The sequence below is a fragment of the Chelonoidis abingdonii genome, chromosome 17 (assembly GCF_003597395.2).
Source record: "Chelonoidis abingdonii isolate Lonesome George chromosome 17, CheloAbing_2.0, whole genome shotgun sequence".
Classification (NCBI taxonomy): Eukaryota; Metazoa; Chordata; order Testudines; family Testudinidae; genus Chelonoidis; species Chelonoidis abingdonii.
This window is the reverse complement of record NC_133785.1, coordinates 41,348,825-41,365,558: the sequence shown is the minus strand read 5'-3', so window position 1 is coordinate 41,365,558 and position 16,734 is coordinate 41,348,825. Positions and strand designations below refer to the sequence as shown.

Here is a 16,734-nt window from a genome sequence, read left to right as displayed (position 1 = left end):
ATCATCACTGCACCCAGAACCCTCCAACAAGCCCCGTGCACCCAGATCCCCCCAACCCAGATCCCCCACTGAGCTCGCACCCAGGTTGTCCCACCCTCTCCATCCACCCCATTAAGCCCCCCGACGCTAAGGTCCTGCCTGGCTGAGCCTGCCTGCCTGCCTGCCCACACCTGTGCAGCTGGCATGGAGGGGCAGGGCCGCGGGGTGTTTCTGCAGCAGATCTGGTCCCTGTGCTGTGTCAGGCTTGGGTGCAGCCTCACCGCTGAGTCCATATCCCGGGGGGAGCTACACAGTGACCCCCCCCGTGCAGCCAGGGGCCTGGGCTCCCCCACGCCAGGCTGGAGCTCACAGATCAGACTTGCACCACCTTAAAATCCTGAGCCTGGCGCTGTTCTGGGGCAGACCCCCCCGGAGTGAGACCCTGCGCTGCCCACGGGCGCCAAGCCAGCTCGGGCACGGCCTGGGCTGCGTCCACAGAGCCAAGACAGCGAGAGCTGCGCGGCCCGCGGCCCGGAGGCTTGGACGAGGGCGGGGCTGGAACCCGCCCCAGAGGGGAGGGGCGGGGGGGGGGGTGGGATACCAGGCACCCGGCCGGGCGCATGCGCGGCTATAGCGGGAGTGAGGCAGCTGGAGCAACGTGCTCGAGTCGCTGCGTCGCGATGTGATGACGTCACGGCAGCGCCCGGAAGGGATGGTGCCTCCGTGCCTCCGCTGGGCAGCGGATTGGCTGGGCCTATCGCGAATGTCCGGTGCGCGCCGTGGCCCCGGAAGCAGCCCAGTGGCCGAGTGCGGGGCCGTGATGGGCCGTGAGCCGTGAGCGGGCGGGGATGGCGGGGGCCCGGGGCTGCCCCCAGGCGGGCACCGGGGAGCGGGCTCTGGCCGAGCTGCTGCTCGCGTTCTCTCGGGCGCAGTATCGGGCCAAGGACGGGGGTGGCGGCGGGGCCGGGAGCAGCGCGAAGGTGAGAGGCTGAGGCCAAGCCCCCCGGGGACCCACTGCCCCGCCCCCGTCTCTTCCCCCTGCCGGCACCTGAGAGCCCCCCTGCCGGGTCGGGCCCCGAGACACGTCCCGTTTCCTGCGCAGCCCCTGAGAGCCACTCCCCCCCCCATCCGTTCCCGGCTGTGCCGCGACATCCCCGCGGGACAGCCCCCCGCATTCCCTGGTCTGAGAGACCCTGACACCCTCTCCCGCTTCTGGCTGGGCGAGACCTGAAAGACACTTCGCTTCCAGCTGGGCCAAGCCCCTCCAGCCCCTCCTGGCTAAGGCAAGGTCTGTGGGGAGGAGGATAGCAGAGGTGTCCTGTGCCCTGAGGGGAAGGGGCAGCCCGAGCTCCAGCCCCTGAGCTGTAAATTTGGCTGTCTTGCAGGTGGAGAGGATTGAGAAGCGCTGCCTGGAGCTGTTTGGGAGGGACTATTGCTACAGCCTGATCCAGAATGTGAATGGGGAAATTTGTGGCCACTATCCCCGGCAGATCGTCTTCCTAGAGTACGAGAGCACTGACAGGGAGCGGAACATGTAAGTAACTCCTGCCCCACTTCCCTCTTTCCTGCCAGGAGAGCTGGCTGCGCGAGAGCCATACAAAACTGCCTAAGCCCTGTCTCACCTGCAAGACACACAACCGTGGTTCCAGGTTGAGTAGCTCCAAAAAGGGGCATTTCCACAGAGGGCTAGCTAGTCTTGTTGTCTTCCCTGCATGACTGGGCTCTTAAGAAGCATGAGAAAACTGGAAATGCACTCTTTGCTGAGCTATAGTTGTGCCTGCCCTGTCTGCTGTATGGATGATCTCCCTATTTTTAGCTAGACAGGTCATCCGCTGGGTTACTTTTGTCCCATGGAACTGGGATTTGTCTCTGCACTTTAGTGTGAAGTTGGCAGTGCTATTAGGTTACTTTGTTTTAGTCCCTCATCTTGTGTAGCTTTGCAGTCTTTCTGGCCCTTTCAGAGCAGCTGTTACCTCAAATTCTTGGGCTTTTCTGCAAGAGAAGAAATAAGCTAAATTTCTTCAGTTTGCTGTGGATGGGAAGAATAGAATATGTTGCAAGGTAGCTTTAGGTGCATAACAATTATGGATGGGCTAATGTTTTTCAGGTTACACTATCTAGTGTAGGTACGGCAGCATCATTCATATTTATATAGGAATGAATGCACTCTTAGTGTTCAATAAATGTTACTGGACTTTTGACCCTATTTTTGGGGATGATGCGGAGGTAAAGAGTAGGGGCAAGGGAGGAGCATGCTCTGAACTGTGTTGTGCCACTGACTGTGTGAGTAAGAAACTCATTGTACTTTGGACTGTACTTTGGGCTGAGATCGTGTAGATCTCATCACCGAGCATGATTAGGCTAGGCCAGTACTTGGCTCTGAGGTCCCAAAGCGTGAATTGCTTTCAGGCCGTCAGCAAGCTGCTCTCTTCCTATGTGCAGTAGGTTTGTTATGACTAGTGATTTAAGTTCCATGGTATTTGTGCTGCCCCATCAGATGACCTGAAAATTTTCAAACTTGAAAGTTACTCAAACTTTTATAATGTGTTTTTGGACAATCGTTTGCTGATATAACTTGTTCGGCTTTTGGGATTTGTGGATTGGAGACGCTAATTTAGACACGTGTGAGCCACGTATAACAACCCAAACTCTGTGGTTTTATTTGCAACATATTAGCGAATCAGCTTACTGTATGTTAGAAACCATTGATTTTGACTTAAGTTATAAAGCTTTTAAATAGCCTGTGTGTGGCATGTGCAAGAGAGCTCCATTAAGTCTGGATGTGAGCACTTCCTGAGAGGCACTGTGCCTGCATAGAAAGTCTGGCAAGTGACCACCGTTGAATGGATAGAATAGACTGGTTGTGCTTTGCAAAAGTTGTAAGTTAGCATTTGCCTGATTTACTGACTTTCTGTTCTGAAACTTTACTGTTTCAGAACAGTACATTTTTCTTTGCAAATTTAGAAGTCCACTCAGCCCTTCGTAAGGTGTTGTATGTAAGTAGAAATAAAAGAATATTAAAAATCAGTCTTTATTCACTTTAGTACATGCATGCACAAAACTTTTACTTGATTCTTAGTTTCATAGTCTCCTGTGGCAGTCTCGCAACAATTGCTTTAGGATTTCATGACCGTTAATTCCACATGTAAACATACAATCTACATTTGTCTCAAATCTGTTTATACCCCTGATCAAACAATAGATGCACTTACCCACATTTAGTGATTCAAAGCTGAGCTATGAGAAGAGGGCCAAATTCATGCTACTCCTGACCCCAGCTGCCATTAAACCAACATAGTTGGCTCCCATAGCAGAGCTGACAGACCTGAACAGAAGGGTTAAGACCTGGACAATGGTGTATTCAACTGCCTACCGTCAGAACAGCCCCTACATTGCTGTAACTTATGTTAGGCCCAGCCCCGATAACAGGGAGCTGTAACCAGCCGCCAACTGTGCTCTCCTGCACTCAGTCAGTCTTGGTGCAGGTAAGAATCTGCGCCACTGTCTCCATCATCTCCCCCCTTGTACACATCTCTCTGAGTATTGTAGATAAGAGTCTGTGCTTGTACCTTATACACAGGCCACCTATTTGCCCTTAGATTTGTTTTGTTAAGTTATTATCTCCTCTTACTTTTATTTTTACTCTTTTCTAAACAAAGAAATTCCATTCCAAAAAACTGACTGTAACACTGAGTGGTGCAGATAAACACACGGTGGAGGAAGCATTTCACTTGCTGAGCAAAGTGCTTGATGCAAGCTGACACAAATCCATGAGAGCACTTAAAAATGCTTAAGCATGTGAATAGCTCCATTGATGTCAGTGGAACTATTTGCATGTTTAAAGTTAAGCATATACTTAAATTCTTGTCTAGATTGTGCCCAGAATGCTCATGTCTCTAGTGTTGTACCCTATTGTCTCCATGTACTTATGTTTAAGAACAAAATACAGAATCTTTCCACATCAATAACATTATTGTACTTGGTTGGAAACTTTTGGACCAAAGTCTTACACAAATGGCTTAAAGTTGATATTGTATGGTGGTCTAAAGATGTGGTCTCCTCATCTCAAAAAAAGATTACTGGCACTAGAAAAGGTTCAGAAAAGGGCAACTAAAATTATTAGGGGTTTGGAACGGGTCCCATATGAGGAGAGATTAAAGATGCTAGGACTTTTCAGCTTGGAAAAGAGGAGACTAAGGCAGGATATGATAGAGGTATATAAAATCATGAGTGATGTGGAGAAAGTAGATAAGGAAAAGTTATTTACTTATTCCCATAATACAAGAACTAGGGGTCACCCAATGAAATTAATAGGCAGCAGGTTTAAAACAAATAAAAGGAAGTTCTTCTTCACGTAGCACACAGTCAACTTGTGCAACTCCTTACCTGAGGAGGTTGTGAAGGCTAGGACTATAATAACGTTTAAAAGAGAACTGGATAAATTCATGGTAGTTAAGTCCATTAATGGCTATTAGCCAGGATGGGTAAGGATTGGTGTCCTTAGCCTCTGTTTGTCAGAGAATGGAGATGGATGGCAGGAGAGAGATCACTTGATCATTACCTGTTAGGTTCACTCCCTCTAGGGCACCTGGCATTGGCCACTGTCAGCAGACAGGATACTGGGCTAGATGGACCTTTGATCTGACCCAGTATGGCCGTTCTTATGTTCTCATGTCTAGCTTAACATAACTTATTTAAACTTTTAAAAAGGCTTTGTCAAGGCTCCTCACAAGAGACTGTTGAAAACTAAATAGTCACAGGGGAGAGGTGAAGTATCAAGTACTGTCATGGATCAAAAACTAGGAAAAGAAAATAAATAAAATTTTACTTCCTGGCAAAAGTTTAACAGTTGAGGTCTCAAGGTTCTGTGTTAGATTTGGGGTTTATTATATGAATGATCTGAAAAGGGAGATGAGCCATGAGGCAGCAACTTGAAGATAAGTTATTAGGTTAGACAAATTGGGAGAGGACTGTGAGAAACTTCAGAGGGACCTAACCAAACTAGATGAATCGGCAACACAATGACAAATGAAATTTCAGTGTTGATAAATGCAGAGTGTTGCACAGAGGAGGGAAAAATTTAATTACCCAGACAGCTTCCAGGGTTCTAAATTAACTCTCAGTTTAGGCCATGTCTACACTACAGTGGGATAGCTACAGCAGCTGTCACTGTAGTGCATAGTGTAGACAATTCCTTCGGTGATGGAAGGGATTTTTCTGTTGAGGTGGTTAAGCCACCTCTCTGGGAGGTGGTAGTGAGGTTGAGGGAAGAATTCTTGTGTCGGCTGTGCTGCGTATTCACCAGGAGTTAGGTCCAACTAACTACATCACGATGTAGCAATGCTGACCTAGTGTTTGGTTTGGGCCAGGCCTTAGAAAGGGACTTGGGCATCATTGAGCTGACATCTTCATTGACTTCTCTCAAATGTGCAGCTGCGAGCAATGTTCAGGTGCATGAGGAATGAGAGAGAGAATACCATGGAGAGTATTTAAGGCTGTGTGTTTGACTGAATTTTCCTGAAAAATTGCTGGGTTTTAAAAAAGCAGCTGTTCGAGTTTTATTCTTTTTAACCCAAATTTTGCCAGTATTGGATCTCCCCGCACCTGGCTCTCCACCTCAGAGTCCCCACTAGCTGACACAGTACACATACTCAGAAGAGGGGAAGTCCCGGTTGGCAGCTGTTGCTGCGTTGTGGGGGAGCAAGATCGGCAGGGCCCGGGGTCTCAGCAGCTGAGTGAGAGGGAGAGAGAACCCCCATCCACTTTCCCTGCTGGACAGAATCCCCTCCTAAGAACATACGAACGTCTATATTGGGTCAGACCAATGGTCCATCTAGCCCTGTGTCCTGTCTTCCCACAGTGGCCAATGCCACGTGCTTCAGAGGGAATGAATACAGCAGGCAATCATCAAGTGATCCATCTCCTGTCGCCCATTCCCAGCTTCTGGCAAACAGAGGCTAGGGGCATCCAAGCATGGGGTGCATCCCTGACCATCTTAGCTAATAGCCATTGATGAACCTATCCTTCATGAACTTACCCAGTTCATTTTTGAACCCAGTTGTGCTTTTGGCCTTCACAACATCCCCTGGCAAGGAGTTCCTCAGGTTGACTATGTGTTGTGTGAAGAAGTAATGCCTTATGTTTGTTTTAAACCTGCTGTGTATTAATTTCATTGGGTGTCCCCTGGTTCTTGTATTATGAGAAGGGGTAAACAGCACTTCCCTATTAACTTTCTCCACACCATTTATGATTTTATAGACCTTTATTATATCCCCCCTTAGTCGTCTCTTATCCAAACTGAACAGTCCCAGTCTTTTTAATCTCTTCATATGGAAGCTGTTTCATACTGCTAATAATTTTTGTTGCCCTTTTCTGTACCTTTTCCAATTCCAATATAGCTTTTTTGAGATGAGATGACCACATCTGCACGCAGTATTCAAGGTGTGAGTGTATCATGGATTTATTTAGTGGCATTATGATAAGAAGACAGAAAATATCTATCCCTTTCCTAATGGCTCCTAACATTTGTTAGCTTTTTAGACTGCTGCTATACATTGAACAGGTGTATTTAGAGAACCATCCATGATGACTCCAAGATCTCTCTCTTGCACGGTATCAGCTAACTTAGATCCCATCATTTTATGTGGATAGTTGGGATTGTGTTTTCCAATGTGCATTACTTTGCATTTATCAACATTGAATTTCATCTGCCATTTTGATGTCCAGTCACCTGGTTTTGTGAGATCCCTTTGTAACTCTTCGCAGTCTGCTTTGGACTTAACTATCTTGAGTATTAGCTGCACACTTTGCCGCCTCGTTGTTTACCCCTTTTTCCAGATCATTTCTGAATCTGTTGAATAGGACAGATCCCAGTACAGACCCCTCAGGGACACCACTATTTACCTCTTTCCACTGCCCACTTATTCCTACCCTTTGTTTCCTATCTTTTAACCAGCTACTGATCCATGAGAGGACCTTCCCTCTTATCCCACAACAGCTTAAACATTTTTTTGCTATTGTGTCTTTTGCTAGTTGCTCTTCAAGTTCTTTTTTGGCCTGCCTAATTATACTTTTACACTTGACTTGCCAGAGTTTGTTCCTTTCTGTTTTCTTCAGTAGGATTTGACTTTCAATTTTTAAAGGATGCCTTTTTGCCTCTAGGTGCCTCATTTGCTCTGCTGTTTAGCCACAGTGACTCTGTTTTGGTCCTCCTGCTATGTTTTTTAATGTGGGGTGTACATTTAATTTGAGTTCTATTATGATGTTTTAAAAAAAATTTCCATGTAGCTTGCAGGGATTTTGCTCTTGTGTTTGCCCACTTTCCATTAATAAGCAGCCTCATTTTTGCATACAGTAGAACCTTAGAGTTACGAACACCTTGGGAATGAAGGTTGTTTGTAACTCTGAACAAAACATTTTGGTGGTTCTTTCAAAAATTTAAACACAAAATTGACATAATACAGCTTTGAAACTTTACCATGAAGAAGAAAAATGCTGCTTTCCCTTTATTTTCTTAGTATACGTTTACCACAGTATGGTATTGTATTTACCTTTTTTGTGTATGTGTGTGTGTCTGTCGCTGCTGCTGCCTGATGATGTACTTTCGGTTCCAAATGAGGTGTGTAGTTGACTGGGCAGTTTGTAACTCTGAGATTCTACTGTAGTTCCCCTTTCTGAAGTTAAATGCTACTGTGCTTCTTTGGTATTTTCCCACCCACAAGGATGTTAAATTTAATTACATTATGGTCTCTTATTACTGAGCAGTTCAGCTCCATTCATCTCTTGAACCAGGTCCTATGCAGCACTGAGGACTAAATCAAGAATTGCTTCTCCCCTTGTGGGTTCCAGGACTAGCTGCTCCAAGAAGCCATCATTAATGGTGTCTAGAAATTTTATCTCTGCGTCCCGTCCCGAGTTGACATGCACCCAATCAAAATGGAGATAGCTGAAAAGCTGAAATCCTTCACTATTATTATGCTTTCTGTTTTTGAAGCCTCTCTAATCTCCCTGACCATTTTATAGTCACCAGCACCATCCTGGTCAGGTGGTCGGTAACATATTCTGACCGCTCTACTCTTATTATTCAAACATGGAATTTCTTTCCAGAGAGATTCTGTGGTACAGTTTGATTCATTTAAGATTTTTACTATATTTGACTCTTTCTTTCACATATTGTGCCACTCCCCCACAAGTCCAACCTGCTTCGTCATTCCTGCATATTTTGTACCCTGGTATTATCATGTCCCACTGATTATCATAATTTCACCAAGTTGCTGTGTTGCCTATTATATCAATATCCTTGTTTAATATCAGGCACTCAAATTCACCCATGTAAATATTTAGACTTCTAGCATTTCTATATAAGCACTTCTAAGATGTGTCCCTTTTTAGTTGTGTGCCATTGTGTGATGTAATTGAAGGGGGCTCTTTTTCATTTGACTGTTTCTCTTCAATTCCATCCTATCAATTTGTATCCTCTCCTCTTTACTAAACTATGGAGAATTCCCATTAATAGCGCTTCCCCTAAAGGATGTGTCTGTCTGAACCGTGTGCTCCTCTGTATCTGTCGGCTTTCCCCAGCTCTTAGTTTAAAAATGCCTCTACGACCTTTTGAATTTTACATGGCAGTAATTTGGTTCCATTTTGTCGCTCTTGACCCTGGCCCTTCAATGCAGCCCTGTCCTCACTGGAGGAGTGGGATGGGCAAGAAGCTGGATCAAGACTCCTTCCTCCCCCTTCCCTTCACCGCTGCAGCAACCTGAAGGTTAACCCCACCCCTGTCTATGAGTTCCAGGCACCCCCTGCCCATGACTCAGATTTAAATAATAAAAATGAAAATTGGCTGCCTACAAAATCAGGGTGAAAATTCCGTTGCTTCTTAAAAAGACGGAAGTGGTCAGGTGGGACTTCAGTCTTGATTGGGCCGCTATGCAGTACTGAAATACTACTAAATAGGTAACTCAATCTATGAATCTAAGGGCTGGTCTACACTGACAGTTAGACTGACTCAGCTATGTCACTCAGGGGAGTGAAAAATCCACACCCCTGAGCAGTGTAGTTAACTCAGCCTAACCCCCAGTATAGACGGCTCTGGGTTGATGGAAGAATTCTGCTGACCAAGCTACCGCCTTTTGGGGAGGTGGATTACCTACACCGACCGGAGGCTCCCCACCCCATAGGTACTGTCTACACTGGAGCACTGCTGCAACTGTGCTGCTGTAGTGTTTCAGGTGTAGACAAGCCCTAATAGTAAAATATAACAACAAAATGCTGCTTGAATGCTAAGCAGCTAGCAAAAGGAGTGACTGGCTGAGATGAACAGTTACTGAGCATGTAAACAAACTAGGAGAAGGCTGGGTGTGAGCAATGTTCTGTACTGGTGGCTGCTTGTCTGTAAACAATTGGCTTCATCCCAGGTTTGCGTTCCAGGGCAGGCAAACAGCACTTCAGGAAAAGCTTTGAAGAAATTCCTGGAGGAAGGTGGAAGGGCAGTTCTGGCTCTCTAGCCTCCCAGCAGTGTGTGTTCCTGGGGAAGGTTCCCAGGGAGCAGGGGCTTGTCAACAGTAGGATGTTTGTGTTGGTGGAGCTGAGTGGGGCAAACTCTGACTGTAGGTGAGCTGCACCAGAGTGAGCTACCCTAGTGCAAGTCACTTGCCATTAATGCTGTCTCCTAGTCTGGAGGGCTACACTAGTGCACTTAGATTAGAGTACAGAAAATCCCCAGTTCAGGCAAGCTCCCGGCCTTCCACAACGGCCTATTATACATCTCATTTAGCCCAAGAGCAGTTGTTTTGAGGTACAGGACGGGATGGTGTGGGTGCAGTTCCAGGGACAAGTGTGCTTGATTGGACAGGATTGGTGAAGAGGCACTGGTGTTCTGAGCAGTGTCACCTCATCTTTGTGCCTAAAGTCAGGAAGGCTGGAGGCTATCCTGGAAACTACATGAGTGGGACTAGACGCTGTGGGAGTTGGAGATGGGCCTAGGAGAGCTAAGTCCTTATTGGTCATACCTCTGGAAAGCACCCTGACTTGGATGTCTTCTAATATGGAAACATGGAAGAACTGAATGTTAATAGATGAAATTTCAATTACAGCTTTGTTACAGCCTATTAAATAATCTCCAGTTTTAGGCTGCTGTTGATCGTGAACTTTTTAATAGTGATTGGATATGATTGAGGTGTGTATTTTGTAACATGTTAGTCTTGTGGGGAAGAAGTGAGATAAATGCTTTACTTTTGTAGAGTAAAATAAGAGTGCTGAAAATGATGGCCATGTCCATAATAGGATAGGCTAGAAAGGAAAATATTGAGTACTCCTAAGGGCAAGTCTACATGACAAAATGAAGTCCACCAAAGTTATGTTGACATACAGCAACCACAGCAATTGATTTGCTTTTGCCTGTCCACGCTGCGCTCCTTATGTTGGCGGTGCACGTCCTCACCAGGGGTCCTGGGAATCTGGATATAGCAGCGCGGCTGCTGATGGTTTATTTCGTACAGTGCTGTAGAAAAGGACCAGTAGTTTATGATTAAAAAGACTTCTCTGTTTAAAGGAGAATTCTTTTAAGGGCTCGAAAACCCCTTTGCTTGCTTGCCTTGTCTTGAAATTTGGTGTGCCTCAGGGGAATGCAAGGCAGGATTAGAGATCCAAATTTGAGGTCATTTGAGAAAGTGGTTCCTGAGACGCAACCTCTGAAAAATCAGGTTTTCAGAGAGTTCACACACATTCTACCACTGCGTTTTGTGTGCACCTAGCTTCTAAATTTCTAATGACATAGGGAAGGGAGGGTGATCTGGAAATAATGGGGGGAGGGTTATATGTTGTATGGGTGTGGTGAGAGTGGGAAGAGATACCAGTCTTCTCTCAGATGCTTAGAGTTCCTGTAACCACCTTTTAAGCAAATGGTCAAGTTCTTGGAACGTAACCCACAGATAAGATTTTTGCTAACAGGGCCAGTGGCAGCTGCATGCTCCGCACACTTCAAAACACAGTGGTTATCTCCACTCCATTAGAACAAAGTGCACTGAGGGAGGCAGGCACCTAGCAATCAGCTAGCATCTTTGTGGCTTACTGGGTGACTGGGACTCAGAAAACCAGGGCTGTGTTCCTGGCTCTGCCACTGGCATGGAGGGTGACTTTGAAGCACTTCATTTCTTTGCCTCAGTTTCCTCATCTGCACCACATTGATGTTTCCATCCTTTGGAGCGACTGATGAAAAGTGCTATACAAGGGTTAGGTATTATCAAATGGCCATAGCAGAGTCTCAGTTGCAGATCTACAAGAGAATTACAACTGCCTAAATATCCGGAAACTTCTACCCACAACACACTTTCTGTTATAAAGCCTCCCCTCCCCTGCCACACAAAAAAACCAAACCAAACCACCCACCTAGGAAATTCACTGATGACAAACATTGTAACATACAGTTAAGGTTGTCCAATGCTATATTGTACCCTTCCAGAAGATTGAGTTGAACAAATCTCAAACCTCTGAAAACCAGGACATACAGAGTGAATGTAGACACACAACCTTAACTCTGCCCTAATTGAGGTAATGCCCCAATGTGCTCATAACACATACTTGGGATCTGCCTCTGCCCTGTACCGAGCAGCAGGTACCTCACCTGTCCTATGCTCAAATACTCAGCCTACTCCACGGATAGTACACCATATCTGTTAATTGTTACAATCCTGTCACCCGTGTTGTCATAAACAGATAGCTAAGGGTTAATGTTTCTTTTACCTGTAAAGGGTTAACAAAGGGAACCAAACACCTTACAGGAGGACCAATCAGGAAACCGGATTTTTAAAAGCTCAGGGAGGGAAATTTTTGGGTGTGTGTCTTTTGTCTGTGTCTCTGGTGCTCTCTCGGCTCTGAGAGAGGATCTTTCTATCTCCAGTTTTCTAATCTTCTGTTTCCAAGTGTAAGTACAAAGGTAGAAGACAATAGGTTTTTATATTGTTTTGTATTTACATGTATGTAGTTTGCTGGAATGTTTTAAATTGTATTTCTTTTTGGATAAGGCTGTTGATTCATTTTCTTTAGCCAAATACCCTGTATATGTCAAGTTGATACAGAGATCATTTTTATTTCTTTTTCTTCTTCTTTTTATATAAAGCTTTCTTTTTAAGACCTGTTGGATTTTTTCCTAGTTAGAACTCACCAGGGAATTGGGTGGGAGGAAGGAACAGGGGGAAGGGAAAATCTCTTTGTGTCAGAGTTGCAAAGCTTACCTTGTGGGGACTCTGACTGAGGGTGAAGAACTTAATCTCTCTGTGTTTGCATTTCAAGGACTTGAAACAGGGTGATCGTCCAGGGCCATCTAGGGAGGGAAGCCTGGGAGAATTAAGAGGTGACAAGGGGAGGGGTTATTTCCCTTTGTTGTAGACTCAGGGCATCTGAGTCTTGGGTCCCCAGGGAAGGTTTTGGGGAGACCAGATGCCCCAGACACTGGACTGCGGCTGTGCAGCGCATCAGATCTAAGCTGGTAATTAAGTTTGGAGGTTTCATGCAAGCACCCACATTTTGGACGCTAAGGTTCAGAATTGGGACTTATGCTTATGATACGTGTGTGCACAATGCCATCTAATACTACTTTCACTTACCCTTCATTAAACCCACAGACCATTCTCCTCTCCCACCTAAGTGCTGCCAAGCCCATGACTTACATAGCACAGTGCTGAGATGAGGCATTCTGGATCTCTCAAGGTACACACATACCTCTTTCCTTTTATATCTCTCCCCCACCCACACGAGGGGGTCAGGAAGAGGGATTACACACATAGTGCCCCCCAAATCACCTCATATCATAGTCCCAGCTCTTCCATCTAATACCTATACCTAACACAGTGAATGCAGCTGGAGTGCATGCAGATAACTGCCAGTGGCCACTGTCAGCTCCAGCGGCGGCAGAGTTAAGGTTGCATAAGCATTTACCTTAACTCTGTATTTCCTGGTTTTTGGAAGTTTGTTTTGCTGAGCTTGATATTTTGGAAGGGCATGAGAGACCACTGGGCACCTGAGCTCTGCATGAACAAAGCTTTTTTGGTCTGTGAAATTAGTTCCTGGCTATGTGACTTTTCACATTACGCATCCAGTTTAAACAAGGCGCACTATGAACTCTTTTAACTTAAACACTGCTGATGTATACATCTCGGACTCTGCCTGTCCAACTGTGTTAGGTGGTGATTCATTTGACAGTATTGCCAACCAGATGTAGGAACCATAAAGGATAGTGGGAATTTTAGGGATGTTACTTTAACTGATTACTTTCAGCTTCTAAGGATTTTGTTTTTGTTATGGAAAATGCTGTAGTGGCATACTTGCAGAAAGGCTATATATTACTTCTGCAACCCGTCAGGTAACAGAGACTTTTACTTTGGGAATTTTATTAACTGTCAGGTTTAAATCGGATCGGCATTAAACTCTGTATTGGGCACAGTCTTCTCTGCCATCAGGCTCTCCCCTCTGCACCCCTCCGGTGTGCAGTAGTGGAATGCTCTCTGAGGTACATGAGAAGGTACTTGCCTTGCAGAGCTCCTAGTATCTGTTGAAGCAGGGACCTCGTCTCTGCAGAGTCTCTTCTGAGCAGATGCATCTTTCGGTAACTTTCCCTGTACGAAGGTTCACACAGGCTTACCCACTGTTATGTACAACTTTGCATGTTGGCATTTTGCTAACTTCCACTAGATGGCTGTGAATGCAAACCATTAAAGAATGGCAACTACTTGGATTTTTTTAATTCTTTAAAATCTTCTGCATATCAAGATTCTTTGGAAGTGGAGAGCCGAAATAAAGTTGTCCATGGGAAGAATATGAAAAATGTGAAATACCAACCACAGACTCTATCCATGGATCATTTTGAGTTATCCAGAACCCACTGAGGAGTAGCTTCATATTCTTATAAACTCTAGACTGCTATGTGAGCATAAGTGACAGAGGTTTAGCTTGTGGTCAATGTGTCTACAGGCCTAAAACTTTTGGGATTTCAGTTTTGCTTTAATTAGATAGCTGAATGCAGCCTTGACAGTGGAGATGCTCCTCGAGATGTTTCATTGATCTATTTACCTAGCACTCCAACTTCCAGCCAGTTTTAGACTGTTGATAAGTCTAATTACGCTATAATGTACGTGCACAAATCAACAACATTAAAGTCCAGTGAGCATTCAGGCTTAAGTTCTCTATTTTTTGATCTGTGTACATAAATGCAGCCTGAACAGTGAGTGTTGAGGATTTTCTTTTGAGGAAAAAGTAGTGTGAATATAGAGTGGATTTTTTTTTTACAAGGTATTGGCATATCACTTACTAGTGCCTTAAACTAGTGAACCACGATACTGCTGCAGCGAGTCTATAGCAAACTATACTGGTAGCCATGTATGAAACAGACTTGCTCAAACATGCCAAGGTATGCCCTGGCAGGTATATTACATCTGGGTCCGACCATTTTCTTGATGCCCTGTTGAAAGGGGTTGTGTGTGGTCTCTGCCCAAAGCTAAGAACTAGCTGACTGTAGTGGTTTGTGCAAGGTGTTTATATGGAGAACAATTGTAGAGTTGTGTAACATGTAGGATATCATGTTCCAAATCTGTCAGAAGAGAAACCTGTCACCTGAGGAGGGGCAGTCTGAGATTTGGCCTAGTCAGCATGGATAATTCTACACTGGAATAAAAGACCTGTGGCATGGCCACGGCTAGCCCGGTTCAGCTCGCTCGGGCTCATGGGGCTTGGACTGCAGGGTTAAACATTCAGGCTTGGCCTGGAGCGCAGCCTTTGGTACCTTGCCCACTCATGGGGTCCCAGAGCTCGGGCTGCAGCCCAAATCCGAAAATCTACACTGCCATTTTACAGTCCCACAGTGTGAGCCCTGGCCAGCTGACCCAGACCAGCCGTAGCCATGCCAAGGGTCTTTTGTTCTCATGGGACAGGCCTGCGCTGGAATAGTGATCGTCCCTGGAGACAGCCTCTCTGCGCTAGATGCAGGCTGGAGATTTACAAAGACAAACAAACCCCAGGAGAGTTCTTGGAAGAGAGGGCCCAGGGCTAAGAAACAATAGCTTGTGAGTGTATAAGCACAGAAGAAATGGCCCATGTGGTTATCCATTACAAGAGGAGACTGTGAGCAGGAGTGAAGGGGTGACATGAAAAGTGGGTTCCACCCTGAGCTGGAACAGGTGGTGCAAAGACCAACCTTGGGTGAGAAATACCTTCTGAAACAGGTTAGTAACTAGGTAATAATTATAGGCTAGAGAGTGCAGCTTATGTTTTTCCTGTAATCTTACATTTTCAAATCCTTATACTCATTTATATTGGACTCTCTCGCTCAAGCACTATTACATACCGATCTGTTTGGTTTCACTACAAACACATCTAAGTGCCTTGTGCTAAGGAGAGAGTTGCACTGAGGTGAAACCAGTGATCTGCTTCCATGGAGGCAGTGGATCGGTGCACATTGCAGGTGCCCAGAAGATAGGGGGTTGTGCTCTCGAGTGTAACAAAGTGGGGTGTGTAAATTACTAGCCTGCATTGGGACAGAACGGGGCTCTGGGGGCCAGAAGCAGAACACCTGTGTTACTAGCAGCCAGTGGCAGGGGAGCATTTCCTTTGGTGGGCTTCCAGCCCTTCACTGCCGCCTGCTTGCACTGGGAGGATCTTGCCCAGACACTGTGACCCAGGCACCTCTTTGGCATTGCGCCCAGGGGTACCTGAGGCTTACAGAGATCCCCTGGTTTTGGTATCTGCCTGCTAGTCCGCCAGAGAATGTCATGGAAGGTCTCCAGCGAAAGCCTGCGTCTCATTGGTCAGATAAATCATTATGAGAGGCGTGTGCACTTAATGTATAAGAAGATATGTGTATATACAGGAAATTATGTCCTCTACTTCCAGTTCCAAATGAGTTGTGTGGTTGACTGCTCAGTTCATAACTCTGGTGTTCGTAATTCTGAGGTTCTTTTGTATTTGTTTTCTATTGCATGAATCTCTGTTCTTTGCTAAATAAACTTGTACTTGCTTTCTTTAAACACACACCACTTAGATTTGTTTAAAGTGGAGCTGTAATGTAAGGTGGGCTAATAAGCTGCTGTGTCCTGTTCCTCTGAGTACAGCAGTTCTGGTAACTGCATGTCTGATGGAGCAGGGGCTGTTTGGAGGACTTGGAGTGTATCTATTGCTAACCCGTAGAGAAGCAGTGGAGCACAAACAAAGGAGTGTTTGTGCTGTCTGTTCCTGGAGTTGTCAGGGACCCGACCCCTGGCAGGTGCAGACAAGATGGTCTCACACTCAGGGCAGGTGGTAGCAAAGTGCCTCCCAGCCTTGCATATACCCCCAGGGGTGTCGCACATGACAACGGTCTTTCTACACACCTAATACTGCTGCAGTGAGTGTCTTCAAGAGCAAACCGGGCAATTGTGTTTCAGCACCAAGAGTTTGACTTAGGTGCTGGGAGCACATCCATCTGATTACAAGCTAAGTAGTTTCTCGAGGAGTCCCCTGGCTCCTTGACTTTATAGCTGGCTTTTCAGCTAAAGGGATGTGGGTGCTGAGATTGTGGCCAGAAATGTGGCCACCATGATGATGTGAGATAATGGGGACTCTTCTCTCTGTTTGATAGGTTTGAGAGCACTGTGCAGGTCAGCAAACTGCAGGACCTCATCAACCGCAGTAAAATGGCCAGATGTAGAGGACGATTTGTCTGCCCAGTCATTCTGTACAAGGGAAAGGTAAAGCTGCATAAGCACATTTGTCTCTGTTTGCTTTAAC

At 45.8% G+C, this 16,734-nt stretch overlaps 1 protein-coding gene across 4 annotated transcripts in view; it reads left to right on the top strand.

The window, feature by feature from the left end:
* Positions 1-812: 812 nt before the first annotated feature.
* Positions 813-16,734, top strand: part of MTMR14 (myotubularin related protein 14) — a 60,250-nt gene continuing 44,328 nt past the window's right edge. For all 4 annotated transcript variants that reach the window (XM_032798937.2, XM_032798936.2, XM_032798935.2 and 1 more), the window contains exons 1-3: positions 813-959; positions 1,365-1,513; positions 16,586-16,694. In XM_032798937.2, the coding sequence (XP_032654828.1) occupies positions 828-959; positions 1,365-1,513; positions 16,586-16,694 (390 nt within the window). In that variant the 5' untranslated portion in view covers positions 813-827. The remainder of the gene's footprint in view (positions 960-1,364; positions 1,514-16,585; positions 16,695-16,734) is intronic.